A 20843-nucleotide genomic window follows, 5' to 3' on the forward strand; every position below is an offset into this window, starting at 1 on the left:
GTCTGGCTGGAGTAGCGAGTGGATCAGGTGTGTTGTGTGAAGCTCCCGCGAGTTGCCGCGCTTTCGGGGTTTGGCAGCATGTAATTGCGCTCGACCTGCGATGATAGTTTCTGACATGGTGTCGCGGACGGGAAACATTAGCTGGCGCACATCAAGAGCTCGTTTCGTCTGGTGACCGTGTCGAGAAGAAGGCGCGCCAACATCCAGCTTCTGCAACAGCGACGGCCGACAATGAGTGACTGTCGCCACCTCCTCGATCGACGGCTTCAAACCTTCAATCAACCAACAAGGAAGACTGGAAGCACGTAAAGTTTTAGAACTGTATGGCAGACCTCAGCTTTTCAAACTTTTAAAATTGTTGCCTCGCAAAATTACAGCAACTTAGCATGAACCTTTGCCCGCATCTCGTGGTCGTGCGGTAGCGTTCTCGCTTCCCACGCCCGGGTTCCCGAGTTCGATTCCCGGCGGGGTCAGGGATTTTCTCTGCCTCGTGATGGCTGGGTGTTGTGTGCTGTCCTAAGGTTAATTAGGTTTAAGTAGTTCTAAGTTCTAGGGGACTTATGACCACAGCACTTGAGTCCCATAGTGCTCAGAGCCATTTGCCATTTAGCATGAACCTTTGTTGCTCATTGTCCGTAATTGCATTACCAAGCAGGGCCCCTTCCTTTTCCGGAATGAACCCGAGTGTCGTTGAAATTCAAACGCCAGCATCATTGATTTCACTGCATTAATTTCAAAGTTCAGTTAAGGTATTCATAGCTGGCTACAATATTTAGATTACACAAGCACGAATTAAGAGTGCGAGTTTTGTTACCCTATTTTAGCTTACCTGTGACTGCAGCTCAGCTTGGTACGTACTAAATTTTACTATTGTTAATTGTTCAGAATCATTTAATTCAAGTTCAAACTTAAATCTCTTATTTCTAAATTGCGTATTCAAGTAGCTTTTGAAATGATTGTTGAGATAGTCCAAGACTAACTGTATTTTACTGAATTTCGATGTGCTTTAGAAAGAAAGCTCACTATTAACTTCAGTCACTAAATTAACTTTCGATTTTCTTGTTTTATTAATTCTTTTGCTAAATTAAGTCAGAGTGTAGCGAAATTTATTACTTCTGACAAACTTTCGGTTTTCACACTGCACGTGTCAACCTTCAGTTGCCACGCTTCTAGTGCTAATTATATGTGTAATAACCCTTCTTTTTCAGTTACTATAGTAATTGTCCTTAGGACTGGCGACCGTAAATTTTCCCCAAATCTCAAATATCTAATTACCGCTAGTTAATTGTTAACGTAACGGCCGCACATTTACTTTCTTTATTAACTTTACCCTTTTTCAAAATTAATTTCCACCAGTTGCATTAGCATTTTTCCTTTCATTTAGATGTAACCCTTTCCTACTTCTTTACCGACAGATTAACTTCGGTGACGATTGCTTTTCCCAAATTTCCATTAGGTACACGCGGTTTAATTTTTCACTGTCATTAAGGTCGATAAGTGAAGGGGAGATTACAGGCTAAGGAGCTGCCTGGTCTCGAGCAGCCAAACCAGGCGACGGTTGACCATGCTTTCCAACGTCTTCCCGACACAGCTCGTCAAAGCAATACTTCGATAACTACTGGGATGCGTTCGGTCCTTCCCCGGTTTGAGGAGGGGAATCAAAATCGCCTCCCTCCACGAGTCAGGGTACGTGCCGGATAACCATATCATATTAAAAAAATTCAGGAGAACTTCCTTGGATGACAGCAACAAGTGCTGCAGCATGCTGTATCGGATTTGATCATGACCAGGCGCAGTATCATGAGCCACAGACAACGCTGAATCCAGTTCCCACATTGTGAAGGGGCAGTTGTAGGGTTCAGAATTTGGAGACCGGAAGTCCAAGTGACCCCTCTCGATGGCAGTGCGGTAGCGGCAGAAATCTGGATCACAGTTAATAGTGGCGGTAGATTCCGCAAAATGCATGGCCAGTGTCTGGGCAATGTCTCTCGGCGCCGTGAGGAGATATCCCCGATGCAGCAATGCCGTGACAGGTAGTTGGCTGAGTTTCCCGGAAATCCTCCTGATGGCTTCCCATACTTTCGTAGAACTAGTGGAACGGGAGATGGAACGATTCCCATGACCGTCGTTTGCTCTCTTTAATCACTCGCCGCGCTTTGGCCCTTGCCACCCGAAAGCCCACAAGATTGTCAGCTGAGGAGCGGCACTTGAAGCGGCGCAGAGCTGCACGGCAGGCTCGGATGGCTGAGCGGCACTCAGTGGTCCACCAAGGGACAGGGCGCCTCTTGGGATGACCGGATGACCGTGGGATTGACAATTCAGCAGCATGGGAGATCACGGCTGTAACATGGTCTACCCATTCGTGGACGCTGGCACGGTGTTCCAAAACAGCCAGTTGGCTGAAAAGTGTCCAGTCAGCTCTGCAGAGGTGCCACCTGGGTGGCACTGGTAATGCCACAGCCTCATCCAGGAGGCGAATCCAAAGGGGGAAGTGGTCACTAGAATGGAGGTCAGCGGCAACCTCCCACACAGCAGAATCCGCGAGTGCTGGAGAGCAAAAGGAAAGGTCAATAGCCGATGACGACCCGGAAGCAGTACAGAAATGAGTGGGAGCACCAGAGTTGAGGATGCACAGTTCTTCAGACATCATGAGGCTTTCCAGAATGCGACCCCTGGTGCAAGTAGTCGAAGAGCCCCATAAGACATTATGAGCACTGAAGTCCCCCAGAAGAAGAAATGGGCGTGGGAGTTGGCTAATAAGGTCTGTGAGAGCCTCAGAGTCTAATGCATCCTGAGGCGGTAAATAAACTGAACAGACTGTGAGCCTCCGACCCACAAGAAGGTCAACTGCAACTGCTTGCAAGTCCGTAACGAGAGGGAGCTCAGATAAGTGGTGCATGTCACGGACAAAAACCGCAACACCACCCTTTGCCCTTTCCCCCGTCAGATCATCTTTTCGATATACGGTATAGCCCTGTAAAGAAGGAGCATCAGTGGCCCGAAAATGTGTCTCTTGGAGACATAAGCACAAAGGGCACTCTCGTACAAGGAGTTGTAATTCGGCCACATGCGTCCTGAACCCATTCAGGTTCCACTGTAATATGGGAGCCAGTGATCAGGGTGAACTTTCACCCTGCCTCTGTGCTTCGGAGGAGAGCCCGTACTGGCCGGAGATTTATTCCTGTGGCGAGAAGATCGCCCCCGGTCGACATCAATGTCCATCAGCTCCGATGACGACCCACGGAAGATGTCAGACAGTACGACGGCCTCGTCATCGGACCGACCCTGACTAGTCTCCTCAGGTGGCAAAACCTTCACCTTCGGCGTCTTTGTCTTGGGGGGCTTAGAATGCAGAGCCTTGTCAACAGTTGGAGCTTTACTCGCCTGGGCAGAAGGCGTCATATGGGGAGAGGCAGGAAGTACCCCAATGTCAGCAACCACGGCCTTGTCCGACGTTGCGGGGAGAGCCGCAGGTTTCAAAACAACCGCAGCAGCACAAGTGCACTGGCAAACGCAGGTATTAGTGCAAACACTAGCAACCTCCGTTTGCGTAGCAACAGTGGCCATTTGTACCGGTTTTTTCAGAGCGGAAGCGGAAGATGTTGTAAACACAGGAGGTTGCATGGCATTAAAGAGCTTCTTGGCCTCACCATAGGGGATGCGCTTAGATGTTTTAATCTCCTGTATCTTCCGTTCTTCGCGATAGATGGGGAAGACCCGGCTCCAGACAGGGTGACTCCCAGAGCAATTCACGCACTTCACAGGCGATGAAAAATCGGCTCCTTCATGAGCAGGCTGACCACATTTACCACAAGTGGCTATCCCATTGCACCCCAATGTAGTACGCCCAAAGCGCTGACATTTAAAACAGCGCATTGGGTTGGGGAAATATGGCCGTACTGGCAAACGTAAGAAACCTGCTTTAACATGCTCTGGGAGTCTCGGGCAACTGAACGTGAGAATAAACGAGTCGGATTTGACTAGGTCCCCATCGATTCGTTTCATAATATGCTGCACGTCAACAATACCTTCGTCAGCCCACTCGGATTTTAACTCGTCTGTGAGGATATTTACCAAGTCCCTACATGTCACAACACCCTTACTATAGTTCAGAGTGGAGTGGAGCTCGGTCTCGATAGCGTACTCTCCGAGACAGGTTGCTTTCCGAAGAGAATCAACTTGACGTGAACTAGAAGTCTCAACTAACAGAGTCCCATTGCGCAGTCGCTTCACAGATTTCTGTGTTCCTGCAATTCCCTCAAGACCCTTGTGGATGTAAAAGGGAGAAACCCTCTCAAAGCTCTGTTACGACAGTCTGATAAATCTCTAGCAACACCAGGCGCTGGAGGACTCGCAGCACGAAGTCGCTTTTTCGATGGGGTGTGTTTTCCTACCAGTGGCCCACCCAATCCACTGGTAGGGGGAAATGTAGAGGTCGAAGGGTCCATTGCGGTCCCACGAGCAGCTAGCGAACTAAAGGTCTGCTCAGACAGAGCCCCGCGTGCCTGAGTAAGCCGTATACAACTGGGGTGCGGCAGGTGCCCCAGAGGTTGCCCGCTTGCGACTGTTCTACTCCAACAGCCATGCATCTCATAGGCGCGGAGCACACCGTAAGATTGATGGGTTTTTATAGAGGTTGGCTTTCCTCGCAATCCAGGCGGTGAAGCCAAGATTACCATTCCCCGCAGCACACAACATTCCACCGCCGCGCCATACGGTGGTCGCTGAAGCATGTCCGGGGGTTACGGTGACAGGAGACTGGCGGCGCTGACCAGTCCCCAGCTCAGGACCCCGGGGTCACCAAGCCCGTACTCAGCAAATGAATGCTGAGCCCCTGGGGGCGTTTCCAATCGCGTCAATTGCTTAAAACTACACGAGATTTCGGCCAAGCACTCCTTGGCCATTGTCAATTGTTATGACTGCCAGTGGGCTGTTGGTGCGCCCTTACATACGCTAGCTGCCGGCTGTTACGTCACTGGTGCCCGCGACATTGCCATATACGGGCATGTTTTGAGTCGGCGTTCGATGTGCCCTTTTCAACAGCGCGATCGCTGGATCCCACGCAGCGCTGAGCTGGAAGCCACCGTCTCTATTCAGGGTGTTTGCGGTAACTTTTATTTCAATAGCTTGATTTATTAAACTGTCCCAGAAGCCGTTAGTGCGAGCCACGACAGGGGTATCGCCAAATTTTATGTGGTGACTGTTTCCTAACGCATGCTCAGCTAACGGAGATTTCTCTGGTTAGCGTAGGTGATAATACCTCTCATGTTCTTTCCTGCGCTGTTCCACAGTACGCACTGTTTGTCCAATGCACTTATGGCCACACTCACAAGGTATTTCTTAGACTCCAGTCCTACTGCGTCTTTAACTAGTCTCAGTAATTGACGGATTTTCGTTGGAGGCCTGAAGATTGATTTGATCTTGTGTCTTTTCAACAGGCAGCTTATCTTGCCCGACACAGAGCCACAGAATGGCAGCAAAGCAAGTTTCTTTTCTTGCTCTTCGTCGGTGGTCTTATTCTGATATTTCCCAGATATCACTTCTTTCACTTAATGGGCGCTGTAGCCGTTATTCCTGAAAACCCTGCGTAGGTGGCTCAGTTCATGGGGCAGGTTATCGTCGTATGATATTACTCTTGCACGATGCACCAATGGTGTAATACTGAGCGCTTCTGTGCTGGATGATGATGGCTGGTGGCATGCAGGCACTGGTCTTTGTTGGTTGGGTTTTCTGTAGACGCTGTAGCCAAGGTACCCATTTCGTTTACGGTGGACAAGGACGTCGAGGACGTGCAATGCATTATCTTTTTCCACCTCCATGGTGAACTGGATATACTGTTGATGGCACTGAGGTGTTCCAAAAACTCGACTAGTTTCTCGCGTCCGTGTGGACAAATGACGAACGTGTCGTCAACGTATCGGAAGAAACACTTCGCCTTCAAAGGCGTATTATCTATGGCAATATCCTCAAAACTCTCCATGAAGAGGTTTGCAACAGCTGAAGGCAACGGGCTACCCATTGTTACACCGTCTATCTGATCGCAATACTGGCCGTTGTACACGAAATAGGAGGACGTAAGAGAGTGCCTAAATAGCTCGACCACGTCACTTACAAAGTACTGGGAAATTAGGTCCAAAGCGTCTTTGATAGGCACATTCGTAAATAGCTCCACTACATCAAAACTGACCATAATATCGTCCTTACTAAGGCGTAGAGGTTGATTCTGCTGATAAATTCTGCTGAGTTTTTTATATGATCTTCGCAGTGTCCCACATGTGGAGCGAGGAGCTTGGCCAAGTACTTCGCCAGCTTGTATGTTGGAGAACCTATTGTGGACACAATAAGGCGAAATGGCGTCCCGTCCTTGTGCATCTTCGGTAAACCATAAGCAGTAGGTGGTCTAGGCGCCTGTGGGAGAAGATTCTTAGCCACACTGTCTTCCACTGAAGATCGCTTAACAAATTCTGATGTTTTTCTTACTATTCTTGATGTCGGGTCGCGTGGGAGCTTCCGATAAGGGAAAAAGATAGTAGGAGAGGCAGGAACCAAGTGGGTTGTTGAAGTCAGGGAGAATTCCACGAATTGGTGTCAGGGTGGAAGGGAGGCAAAATTGGAGAAGCAAATACACACTGACAAATACTCCAGAAACAATCAGGGAATGATAAATGAAAAAAAGGTAGAGCTCACCGGTGGAAAAGACAAAAGAAGCGGATGCTAAAGATCTCAGAAGAGCGCGAGAGAAGATAATAGAGAATGAACAAGCTATGGAGGAAATGAAGAAAACTGAATCAATGAAGCGACTACCCGTTGCGCTGTAGGGGCAGTGACGAAAGACGACATGTATCAAAAATTCACTCGGAGTCTAATAAAGAAGTTGCGACACCAGTTAATCGGTAGAAAAAGTTGCGACACCGGTTGATAGGTACGTTTCAGAGTTTCTACAATCGCACTCCAGAGATAGACTCGAACCGCAGTAAATCCGTTGGACAAAGCGCACTGAACGTAAGAGGACCACGCCGATAAATGACTGTATTTCACTCCACACGGAGGAACCGTCGCCTCGTCCTCTTGTGTGAGGCTAGAGATAGCAGCGCGACGAGCGCCTTCGCGATGCAGGCCGCTACTGCGGCGCCACCGGGCTGTATGCAACGCACGCCCAACCGCACAGCCACGACACATCACAAACTTGGGGAGCGAAACCGTGCCGATTACGGCGTCAGTGTGGCTACAAGTTCCTACCGGATACCGTCCACATACTCTACAACCCGAACTTCGCGAAATGAAACCCAAACTAGTCCGCGTAAGTTCCCTGGCAATTTAGTTCCACCCGACTCCCCACACGAGCCGCAATTTCCAACAGCAATCTTCCTTGCAGGCCCACAACCCGAGCGCACTTGTTCGGGACGTGATTTTAGCACGAACTCTGAAGTAACACGAGCAACAAGAATTTTTAGCTATCCAGTGTGCTGTGAACAGTGAAAAATCGTATCGGAAATGCCTCTTAAATGAAAGTAAAATAAAAGATAGCTCTGGCTGAAATTAATTCCGAAGGAGAGCATTTCCGCGGTTATACGCACCAAATTCCATATAGTAAAGCAACGATTAAGTCATAGTGAGCTCTGAACATTACAATGGCACTGTCATAGTGGACATGTTCTTGCCGCCTTCCAGCTGGTGTCTCGAATCACGCAGCACTAATTTTCATATAGAATACGAATCGTACAGAAAGTTTTCATTTGTTACGATTGCCTTGAAGAAAATAAATACAGTGCCTTAGAACATTTGAAATACATTGAGTTTTTCATGTATATGAGAAAAATTCCGTTTTTTGAAAATGACTGATTACTTTGTTTTTGACCAAACAAGTTTCGCCTATTTTAAGCTACGTTTTTTGCACTTGTTACTAATTTTCTTGCGATCATCCCAACTCTAAAAAAGGTGCAGCTATTACATTTTAATTTATGCATTCCTCAACTACTGTAGATTCCGTTGCCTCCAGTCACAGCTTTTATCTTTTGTATGCTGCTTGTCTTAGAGGAGATATTAATTATATGTTTTTTGATGTTACTAATTCTGTGTATGAATTATTTGTAGTATGCTATGGTGTGACATTACGAGTTTCTTTCCGGTTTGAATGTGCACTGTGTTGTTGGTTAGTGTTGCTATATCTGGATTAAATTTATTTTTGCTGTCTTTCGTTTGTATCGTCCGCAGCTCGTGGTCTTGCGGTAGCGTTCTCGCTTCCCGCGCACGAGGTCCCGGCTTCGATTACCGGCGGGGTGAGGGGTTTTTCCTACCTCGAGATGACTGTCATAGTATCATCATCATCATCATCATTAATCCCCATTACGGTCGGAGGAAGGCAATGGCAAACCACCTCCGCTAGGACCTTGCCTAGTACGGCGGTGCGGGTCTCCTGCATCGTCCGCTACGCTCCTCGGAGTATGGGACGACATCATCATCATCATCATCATCATCATCATCATCACCACCACCACCATCATCATCGTTTGTATCTCAATTTTAATAGTGTTATGTAGTTGGTGTACTATCTTGCTGTTGTATACAATGTTTAATACCTTCTTTCCTCCCAATATAAATGACGACAGATTGTTTATACACATTGTTACACGTGCGTTTTGTATGAATACAGAGTGTCCCTGCAGGAATGATTAATATTCAGGGATATAATAGGAAGGATTTTTCGATGAAAAAAGTCTAGTAAACATGGACTCTAAAATGCATACCTTAAGAACTGTGAGCTCTGGTTGAGTAGAATAGATGTTTCACAGTAGCGAAGATGAACAAGCGGTCATAGTTCTTAAGATATGCATTCTAAAATCTTTACTAGGTTTTTTTCTTTTTTTCTTTTTTTTTGCTTCAAATAATCGTTCCTGTCACATCCCTGCACACTGACCTTTCCATCTGGGTATTGTGTGTAGACAAGAAAGAGAGAAATCTCTGCCCTACTCTGGAGAGTAAGAACCGTAAAACCGCCACTGCACTTTACGTTGCCATTTCTGACCTAACACCACACAGCGAAATAAAAGTCTAACAGACAGAAGATCACCGAGCGAACAGTTTCTTCCGCAATTACATTAGCACGTTGCGACGATAAACACGTTACCGACCATCACGACTTATCTAGATGCCTACAGATGCTACTCTCCACGCAGGCGGCAGGGACAGATTGGGCCCGCTACGAATTTGCGGTCCCTCTAAATGTTAACGACGCCGCGCGCCGCCACGTTCTCGAATTAATATTTAACACGGCAGTAACGGCGGCCCGCAGACGGAGGCTGCGTAAAGATTAATATCTGGAGAGGCAGCGGCGCACGTAACGCAACGCAGCGAGGTCGGCGGTCGTCAAACGCGGCCCGGACCCGCCTTTATAGGAGGGGGCGGGAGACGGGAAAGGTGGGAGGGGGGGGGTGCATTAAGACGACACCGACCTGTCGTGGCCGGCACCGTAAACGCTGTAACGCCCCGGCCGGAGACACGTGTCACCTCTAGCTGACGACCTGGAACAGCAGACCGTCACGGGGACGACGAATGGCTGTTTCCCAGACGGTCGAAATGTGTGTATGACTTCACACAGTATGTCACATGTAATATACACTAGTGGGTAAGTAATATAGGATTACTCACACGTACCTCTGGCGTAAATACACTACAAAACATACAGAAAAATGACACGTATCGTTGGAGAGAGCATTTTTTTTCAAGTTTCGCGCCGTGGCATCGTTGCTGGACGCAGCACTAAGGGGCAGACAGGTCAGGACATGGCGCATAATGGAACGATTCTTGGGGTTTTGTGTTCTTAAATTCGCTAAATGTGCCCTTACTGTGACGGTTCAGCGACGATTTCGTACCAAATATCAGGTAAAAGCTCCAGGCAATGTATGGGCGGCACAACACACTCCGTGAGAGTGGCTGTTTATGTGGTGGGAACGAATCAGGACGTCCGGGGGCGTCAGTAGAGAAGGTGGAACCTGTGCGAGAATAGTTCGTCACGTGTCCGAAAAATGGACGTTACGTACAGGCAGACGAATTATTTTTTACGATTATTAATGAGTTTTTGTGTTAAATTTTCAGAATTAGTCTATGGTTTAATTCACAAGTCTATACAGAAGATCCAAGTGAGGTAAAAGCTTCTGTGAGCAAAAATTAGTCGCCGATCGGAGGGACTCTGCCGTGTGCAATACGTACCCGGATAGTGAAGCTGGCTAATGGCTCTGAGCACTATGGGACTTAACTTCTGAGGTCATCAGTCCCCTAGAACTTAGAACTACCTAAACCTAACTAACCTAAGGACATCACACACATCCATGCCCGAGGCAGGATTCGAACCTGCGACCGTAGCGGTCACGCGGTTCCAAACTGAAGCGCTTAGAACCGCACGGGCACACCGGCCGGCAGTGAAACTGGAAGTACTGGTAGTGGCGGCGCCAAATAGTGTTGACTATATAACACGCTTGTCCACAACGTCAAACATTCTTGTTATATCCTCACCGTCGTTAACTGGAATCTCGATGACTGAATAAAATAACAAATACACTCTGAGTCTCACCAGCGATCTTTTATTTGACTCCTGCCTCCTGAAAGTTCATTAGCATTCAATTAATATGTAATGGAAAAAGACCTTTTACCACTCGTCAACAACGTTCTTCACAAGTTATCCGTTCTAAGATACAGAATCCACTGTATTTCATACATCGATATGTCACAATACTAAATACCAAAGAATAACTGGCGCATATTACAGTTACGACATAATAGTCATATCATCATTGGTCAACTAGTGGCACAATGCCAATATGCATAATTGCCACCGTTAGTAATTTAACACAGACATACCGAACTATCGTATCAGACAAGAAAAGTTAATGCTATGCACAGAACTGCAGATAGGCCAACTACAGTCTATTATCTGGCGCATTCTATGCAAATGTCTCCGATTAAGACCATACCTGCTGTACTTCATATATGCGCCGACTGCCCGGGACAATAAGCCTCGTTCTGATTTTGCTATCACTTGAAGCGGCTACTGGAGGAAGAGTAGTTTACACAAAAGTTGGTTTTCAGTGACGAAGCCACGTCTCAGGTGCCTGTAAAGATGAATTGTTATAATGTCCGTTTCTGGAGCACAGAACACTCACTCACATGATATTGTAGAACGCATTCCTCGATAACTTGAAGTTATCGTCTTTTGTGCAACGTCTGCAAAAGTTTCTAGTTGTTATTGTAATTGTGGTATTCACTACAAAAAAATGGCACTGAGCACTATGGGACTTAACCTCTGAGGTCATCAGTCACCTAGAACGTAGAACAATTTAAACCTAACTAACCTAACGACATCACGCACATCCATGCCCGAGGCAGGATTCGAACCTGCGACCGTAGCGGTCGCTCGGATCCAGACTGTAGCGCCTAGAACCGCACGGCCACTCCGGCCGGCTATTCACTTCTAAGTCTGGTTTGATGCAGCTCTCCATGTTACTCTGTCCTCTGCAATCCTCTTCATCTCCGAATAACTACTGCAACCTATACCCTTCCAAAAGTACTTCTGTGTTCATCCTTTGGTCTTCCATCTACGACTTTTACCCCATGCCCTTCTCCCACACAATTTCCTCAAATACTAAGTTGGTGATCCTTTGATGTCTCAGAATGTCTCCCATCAACTGATCTCTTCTTTTAGTAAAGTTTCTTTTCTTCTCAATTCTATTCAGTACCTCCCATTTGTCATATGATCTACCCTTCTGATCTTCAGCATTCTTATGTAGCACCAACCAACTTTTAGCCGGCCGAAGTGGCCGAGCGGTTCTAGGCGTTACAGTCTGGAGCCGCGCGACCGCTACAGTCGCAGGTTCGAATCCTGCCTCAGGCATGGATGTGTGTGATGTCCTTAGTTTAGTTAGGTTTAAGTTGTTCTAAGTTCTAGGGGACTGATGACCTCAGAAGTTAAGTCCCATAGTGCTCAGAGCCAGCCATTTAAGTGCACATGTCAGATTAGGTTGGGAAAAAACCGAAGGAAGTACGTTTGTTGTACAGACGCAGCAGACTAGTAACAGAAAAGGTTTAGAGCGCATCAATCGAGTACATTCGAGGAGTCGCATAGGAAACCGCCCGTCAATATGCACATCTTCCTAGAACTTAAATTTATATTACACATCACCTAGGACACAACAAAATTAAAGTTATTTTTACCATCAGTTATGAGACAAAAAAGCTATTTGTCTTTAAGATGTAACACCAGGCAGACTTTACGTGCCATAGAGGTGCCGTAGTTGACGTCCTGAGCCGAAACCATATAATGTACACTATGTGATCAAATGTATCCGGACGCCCCCCAAAACATACCTTTATCATATTAGGTGCATTGCACTGCCACTTACTGCCAGGTACTCCATATCAGCGACCTCAGTGGTCATTAGACATAGTGAAAGAGCAGAATGGGGCACTCCGTGCAACTCACGGACTTCGAACGTGGTCAGGTGATTGGGTGTAGCTTTTGTCATACGTCTGTACGCGAGATTTCCACACTCCTAAACATCCCTATATCCACTTTTTCCGATGTAATAGTGAAGTGGAAACGTGAAGCGACACGTACAGCACAAAAGCGTACAGGCCGACATCGTCTGTTGACTGACAAGAGACCGCCTGCTGTTGAAGAGGGTCGTAATGTGTAATAGGCAGACATCTAGCCAGACCATCACTCAGGAATTCCAATCTGCATCAGGATCCACTGCAAGTACTACGGCAGTTAGGCGGGAAGTGAGAAAACGTGGATTTCATGGTCGAGCGGCTGCTCGTAAGCCACATCACGCCGGTAAATGCCAAACGACGTCTCGCTTGGTGTAAGGACTGTAAACATTGGGGGTTGAACAGTGGAAAAACGTTGTGTTGAGTGACAAATCACGGTACACAATGTAGCGATGCGATGGCAGGATGTGGGTATGGCGAATGCCCAGCGAACGTCATCTGCCAGCGTGTGTAGTGCCAGCAGTAAAATTTGGAGGCGGTGGTGTTATGGTGTGGTCGTGCTTTTCATGGATGAGGCTTGCACCCCTTGTTGTTTTGTGTGGCACTATCACAGCACAGGTCTACATTGATGTTTTTAGCACCTTCTTCCTTCCCGCTGGTAATGGGCATCTCGGGGATAGCGACTTCATCTTTCAACACGATCCAGTACCTGTTGAGTGTTGCGTCTTCCTGTTCAAATGTGTTGAAGTCCTAGTTGTGCCCTACACATCCTGTCAACATGAATCGAATCGGCGAGGGAATGTTTGTACGGTTCCTTCGTTAAGAGGGCCGATACCCTTCGTGTCGCCACTTTGTTCTGTGTATGATCGTATTTCAGTTGTTCGTGCATCGAATTTTCTGAGGCGGAGACTGGGGGCCAGTCCAGCACTTCCCTAAACGAGCGTGAGAAACCGTCTGAAAAGCACACTGAAGCTGGCCGGTGCACCAGCCCACGGTCGTTAATCCTCCGGGCGAAGTCGTTCAGGGTCGGGCTCCCCTCCCAGTCTTGCAAGCTGCGAGTTACGCTATGTGACCATGTATTCTTCGTCAGTACATTTCTGTCTTTGTGGTTTCGCAGTGTCCCCCCCCCCCCCCCTCCGAGTAAATCAGGGGTTTCACTTCCCGCCAGTTAAAATCCGTCGGGTTTACAGGAGTTCCGCGTCCTGTGCCACTGGTGGCACTTGAATCGCAATCAGCAGGCGCTGCGCAGCTCCAGTGTTTTCTCTGCCTCCCCCGAGACAACAGCCAGCGGACACGGCGGCGTGTAATTGCTGAGGAAATCCTCCGCCGGGGAGGCCCCAGCCAGCCATTACGGCTCCAGGCGAGCCTGCAGCGCCGTGCTGTCCCCGCAGCTATCCGCAAGGCTTACTCCGTGCGTGCACAGTGCCAGAACGGTGTCTTAACGACGCCCAGTACGACTGTCCTTTCTCCGCTATAGCGGCCGGTCGCTGCTGAACTCGCAACAACATCGTTCTAGATAAGCCAGCATCTGCTGACCAAACAATGGGCAACGTCATATTGACAAATGAACTCTCAAACTGCCAAGTTCTCTGTAAATCTGAATCGAGTTTATAATCATTGAAACTAACCCCATACCTTCTCAACCCGTGACGTTTCCTTCCGTCTCGTCTTCTCCATGTGTATCTCCCCCCCCCCCCCCCTCCCATTCCTACGGGCAATTTTATTCAACATCTTTCTGTAGCGCGCTTCGTGTAGAAGATGGTTTACATTGATTTTATTATTTTGGTTCGGTTATTTCAACACGTATGTCAATTGTCTGTAAGAGACCTCAAAATTAGTGTGTTTTCTCCACATCGTCATAGCCGCAGAATCACTGAAGCAGTGATGGCAGCTAAGAGTGAGTTCAGAACGAGATCGTGGAAATGAGTGTGTTCGGACAAAACATTCTTGGTAACAGTGTCACGTAGATGATACATATGCCATAGTGCAAACACTACACCGATGTTTATTTTTCCCACACAGATGATTAAAATGACATCTAATCGTACGGCACACAGAAACGGCTAACCTAAAAACGATGCAATAGAAATTAGGAAACTTTTTTACGAATTTGCGAAATTCTAAACAGCTAACACTGGACGCTGGAAATTCAGACACATTACCGTGATTAGCTAGGTCGGGAGCCAAACAGTGTGTGTGTGTAGGGGGGGGGGGGAGGGGGGATATATATATATATATATATATATATATATATATATATATATATATATATATATATATATATATATATATATATATATATATATATATTAGAGAGAGAGAGAGAGAGAGAGATACTGGAAAAGTATTCACGATATCATCTCTCTTTTATTTTCATCATGTAATATCAATCTAAATGTCATCACGAGAAGATCGCCTTGAAATATATATCATCAGAATGTAGAAGCTAAAAAAATTAATAAAAGTAAGTAACCTAACGAGAAAGGAATAGGAATGGAGAAAAAAAAGAAAACGTGTATCCACCACTAAAAAGCTGCTAGCAGAAGAATCGGATTTCCCCCGCAATTGCTGGAGATGTCTTATTCCTATCCTTGACACAGATTAGTGGATGGACTCTAGAAACTAGCATTAACGGACAACATCGAGAAAGTTTAAGGAAGAGAAGTATGTTTTGTATTATCGAGAAACAGTGGAGAGAGTGTCACGGACAGGATACAAGATTTGGGATGGACATCATTAGAACAAAGGCTTTTCAGGTTGCGGCGGGATCTTCACACAAAATTTCAATCACAAACTTCCTCCTCCGAATGCGAAAATATTTTCTTGACGCTGACCTACATACGGAGAAACTATCATCATAAATAAATAAATCAGAGCTCGCACAGAAACACATACGTGTTGTTTTTTCCGCGCGCTGTTCGAGAGTGGAAAAATAGAGAATTATTACGAAGGTGGTCCGATGAACCTTCTGCCAGGCACTTAAGTGTGATTTGTTGACCATCCATTTAGATGCAGATGTAGAACTTACACAGTAAGATGATGTACCGTTCTGCCATACTTTGTGCGACAGGATAAAGGTAAAGTATGAGATGGTTTCGACTCAAAAGTGCACTGTTGAGGAAACTACTGCACCACACACTTGTGGTCCACTAGATAACAATAAACAATGCCACTTATAATACATCTTGATTGCAAAAATGTTTATTCACATGACCAGTTTCGGTTCCTCTGGAACCACCTACAGATCTGCAATTTCGGTTACATATGACGCAGCATATGAAGGTTGCTGTGTGTGGACGGGTTACTCCTGTAACCGAAATTGCAGATCTGAAGATGGTTCTACAGGAACCGAAACCGGTCATGTGGATTAACTTTTTTGCAATCAAGACGGGCTGTATCAGCCGCCAATTGCTTTGGAACGGCGTTTGCTAACTGTTCGTATTCTGTTACAGTGCGTCCCGTCGAGGAAGATGCAGGAATTCTCGCAGACCGCGAAACTGACCGCAGGAGAAAGCTTCTGCTTCTACACGGTTGATTAATTATCGGCGAATTTGGTGATGGACCTAGAATATACTCTATGGAATACTGAAGTTATCAAGGATAAAACACAAGAAGCGAAACGAACTGAGGAAAGCTGATAAGGAGATGAGGCAAGGTTGTAGTCTATCTGCTGTATGCAGGGCAACCAGTAAAAGAAACTAAAGAAAATATTTTGAAAATGAACTTTAAGGCAGAGGAGAAGAAATAAAGCTGTGAGGTTTGCCGATGTCATCTTGAAAAGGCGTTGTAGGATGAGTATCAGTACAAGCAAAACAAGTCCCATCGTTTGGAATGGAAATAAGTCATGTAACGCTGGGTGAATTAAATTACAAACTGAGACACTGCAGTACACGGGTTTTGCTACCTGGATGGCATAATAACTGAAAATGGCGGAAGTCAAGAAATATAAAATGCCGACTCACAATAGAACGAAAAAGCTTCTACGGAAAATAAAAATACACTAATGTTGAATATCACATTAAGTGACAGTAAATACGACGTATAACACAGCCGACCTGTATGCGCTATATGGAAGTGAAACCTGAACGCTAATCAGTACAGACAAGAAGAGAATAGCTTTCAAATATGCTGCTAATGAAGAATGCTGAAAGTTAGACTAGTACATCGGATGAAAAAAAGGAGATACTGTTTTGAATTGTGGGAGGAATGAGTATTATGGTGAAACTATACTAAAAGAACGAATAGGATGATAGGACACATCCTGACTCATCAAGAAATATTGAATTTTTAATGGTGTGTGTGTGTGTGTGTGTTTGTGTGTGTGCGTGCACTCGCGCGCAAACTCGGGTAAATTCCACACACTAGAAGTAAATGTGTTTCATTATAGGTCACAGCCAGTTTGAAAAATTATGTTGGCTGCTACATTAATTTCATAAAATTAAATGCTCAGCTCTTTTAGTTTTATATTATACGCGGAGCACGAAGCGTCATTAATATACGCAACGGCGCAACACTGCGAATCAAAGCGGCACCAAATAACAACAGGCGACGACCTTCTGATCAGGGTGAAGGGGCCGTTAATATCGCGCAGAATTCAGCTATACAACTAAGACTCTTGATGTCATAACCTACCTTTGCCTTTTACGTACATGACTAGAGCGAAATAATTCAACATCCGCATTCGGGATCCTTCTGCAACTGAAACACATCGAGGACAGACAAACGTACAAAATACAGTTACATTCTGGAAGCGAAATAAGTCAGCGATGTCTCCACGAACACAGTTCGAATTTATTTGGAGTATAGACGGTATCAGACAACCAGAAAGCTGTAAGCATGGAACCAGGAGAAGTTAGGAATATGCTTTTAGAAATTAGTGCGTTTAAACTCAGGACCCAAGTAAAGCGTACCCTTGAGACTGCGAATCGTGTTAGTAATGCGACTGCGTTAGTTTCGGCCGTTATGTGAGTTTACGAATTTTACCTTTAGTGTATCTCCATACGGCGAAGAGTTCTGAAATGAAGAAGAATTATAAATTTAATATTTATCTTAACCGAAGAAAGAATTCAAATAACCGAAAACTTTGAATGGAGTTCACCATCACTATTCCCTTGTGCTACCTATCACCAGTACCTTCTACCTACCCCCCCCCCTCTCTCTCTCTCTCTCTCTCTCTCTCTCTCTCTCTCTCTCTCTCTCTCTCTCTCTCTCACACACACACACACACACACACACACACACACACACACACACACAAACACACACACTAAGGATTCACATTGCGTAAAGAAGCTTGCTGGAGTACTATTAAACTTCACCGCCTAACACGTGCGCAGTGCAATGGAAGGCGTGTGTCTATGCCACTAGATCAAGTGGTTCCCAATCTGATGGTAATTACCCCCTGTAGGGTAATGTTAAATTTTGCGAGGGGTAAAAACAAAAGGGTACGATTGTGTTTTGGACACTAAACTGAACTGTTCTTAAAACATCAGTAATATTATCACTGTTTCGAAAGACTGTAATACTGATTACTTGAATTATTAATAATGTCACACAATATGGTGGAGGTAACGGTTTGTGAAACATCTGTATGAAAATCATTATCGTCACGTAGCGCAACCACTACACACATACTTTGGACCATTCTTCTATGACAGTAAAATTGAGACATAAAATTACATAAGTGTAAATATCTCGTGAATATGCTTTCTCCGAGTTGCATACCTAATTCTTGTAACTGACCTGAAATTGCTTCCTGATTCGGAACAAATAAGCGAATAATTAGCAGCACAACACAACAGTAACAATGCCCTATATTGCTGTAAGACTCACACAATATTATATTACAATCATCATCATTACGGTTATTATTACTATCATTATTATGACTGTTATTATTATTACTATTTATTTACAACATGCTCCATTACAATGTTTGCAATACAGCGTGTGTGTGTGGGGGGGGGGCGCGGGGGGGGGGGGAGTGGAATGGAATGTAATGTTCGTGTTGGATGACGGTGGTGGTGGTGGTGGTGAGAGAAGCGAGTGGGTGAAACCTTGTGACGATACATAGCCTACTCGAATAGCGCAGCCCTCACGCTTAACGTCCCCATTCGACGGACGGATCACCACCATCACAGTGTCACATGTTCTCATTTCATGAGATACAGCGAAGAGGTTTGGTATTTGAACCAGAACATCGGTGAAAAAATCTGGTGTAAAGGTCTGGTGATCAGGAACTTCACACCTCCCTTGCCCTTGGCGACCAAATACTGGCAGCGAAAATTCTTTCCACTACCAGGATTCGAACCCGTTTACCCCCGGGTCGAGCGCCACCACACAAACGTGCGGTAGCGGACCTCGGCCACTGAGTCGGGTACTGTTAATAACTTGGTTGATTTTAAATGGGGATGAAGGGCGTACGTCAAGCAAGTGTCGCTAGGGAGAGTAGGTGCAGTGCAAGTATGTTTTGTAACATGTGTCTACCCTCATTATGAATAGTAAGCTTTCTTTTCTCAGGAGGAGTTATGGGTAGTACCTGCGATAAACTGAGAATTGTATCATCTTCCTATTAAAAAAAAAGCTATTACAAATAACACTACCCCGCTGGCTCATTAGTTCGTGGTTTAATAAAACACCTACAGAAACTAAATATCATATATCTTTCATCATTTTAAAAATAATGTATTTCGAAGAAAATTCATTTTCACTCTAAAATTTAGATAGGCGCTACTGCTGACGGATGTAGGCAGAGGGGTGAAAGGGAGGTAGCTAATATCTGATCGCACTAAGGGGGTAATGGTCTCAGAAGGATTGGGAAATACTGCACTAGATCAAGCAGAAGACGGCAGACAATGATACAACTCTTGTACTTCTGTAAATGCCATTTTACAATAAGTAACTAATTAATAAATGGTTGAGACTTTGTGGCCTGCTTGTAGCTTTCATATGAAATTAAGCGGACTGGATGAGTTGTTAGGCTGCTTAGACCTTTTTTTCTGCTTATGGTTCAAATGGCTCTGAGCACTATGGGACTTAACATCTGAGGTCACCAGTCCGCTAAACCTAAATAATATACGGACATCACACACATCCATGCTCGAGGCACGATTCGAACCTGCGACCGTAGCGATCGCACGGTTCCAGACTGAAGCGCCTAGAACCGCTCGGCCACACCGGCCGGCTTTTCTGCTTAGAAACAGCCCATAGCCAACAGATACAATATTGTAGTTCCTCGATTTACTGCTCTCGCCTAACAACTCCTAGTGAGCAGTTTCAACTGCGGAAGCCTATCGTTCATATTTTGATGAGAATCAGATAAAATCTCTGACACGACACTCACTCACTCTGTGTAAGTGAAAACCTAGAAATTTAATTAGAATTTACGAATTAGGACTTTTTTTCTGTACTCCACAATGCGAGAGCGGAGAGTTATCGATATGTTACCGCGAGCTACAAATTCAGTCTTGTATTTACACACTTCAACATTTTTTGGAACACATTTAATTGTTAATATACAAAAAAGAAAAAAAGGTACATGCAAAATATGCCAACGCCTTTCAAATATCTTACATGAGTGAACAAATAATTTCGCTGAATTCTATAGATTTCGGTGTCATGATAGTAGCGAATAGTAAATCGATTTTCCCAGCAGATGCGTTGAGTATACGGCTATCAGATATGTTGCTGGATCACGGTGTGTAAATTCCACAGAGTTTACTCTAAGCAGCTGCTCGTCGCAGCTGGTCCCTGCTGGCAGTTAGCTGCTTAGATAGAGATGTCGAGCAGCTGCCACAAGGAAATATTGTGGAACTAACGTGACGTGTTCTGCCGACAGACCACCCAAGCATACATGCAGTACGTCGGTTGTAATAAATGTCTTGTACCCGTCCCTTCAAATCCAACCATCAGCATTTCTCAATGTGGGATAGCAAACGTACAAGTCAAAACACCGGACAATCTTAAAGGAAAAAACCAATTCATGGCACTGAGATGCAAAAGTGAATGAGTCGAAGTGGAAACGAAGATTACAGTTTAACGGCCCGTCGATTGTAAGGTCATAAAGAGACGGAGCTCAACCAGACTGGACGTGGAAGGAGAAGGAAACATCTGGCTGCCTTAATTAACGTACTTTTTAGGCACTCGCCTGCAGCTATTTTGAGACACAACGGAAAATCTAAATATGGAGGGGAGAAGATTTGAACTACACCAGCTCCAAATGAGACTCCAACGTCTTAATTACTTCACCGCCTCGCTGTGTTTGAGACAATGCGCTGGAAGAATCTGTTACTACCGGTAATTGTAACAGACAAAATCGAAACGCAGAGGGGAATGAGACTACAAACGTAATATATCGAGTT

The 20843-nt window shown here is 45.5% G+C and overlaps 1 protein-coding gene across 1 annotated transcript in view; it reads right to left on the reverse strand.

Annotated features, from left to right (window-relative positions):
* The window catches only part of LOC126187479 (uncharacterized), a 769527-nt gene that overhangs the window by 308056 nt on the left and 440628 nt on the right, over positions 1 to 20843 (reverse strand). Inside the window, exon 4 of the mRNA XM_049928585.1 lies at positions 17467 to 17496. Coding sequence (XP_049784542.1) covers positions 17467 to 17496 — 30 coding nt within the window. The remainder of the gene's footprint in view (positions 1 to 17466; positions 17497 to 20843) is intronic.

This window comes from Schistocerca cancellata, chromosome 5 (assembly GCF_023864275.1).
Source record: "Schistocerca cancellata isolate TAMUIC-IGC-003103 chromosome 5, iqSchCanc2.1, whole genome shotgun sequence".
NCBI classification, from domain to species: Eukaryota; Metazoa; Arthropoda; class Insecta; order Orthoptera; family Acrididae; genus Schistocerca; species Schistocerca cancellata.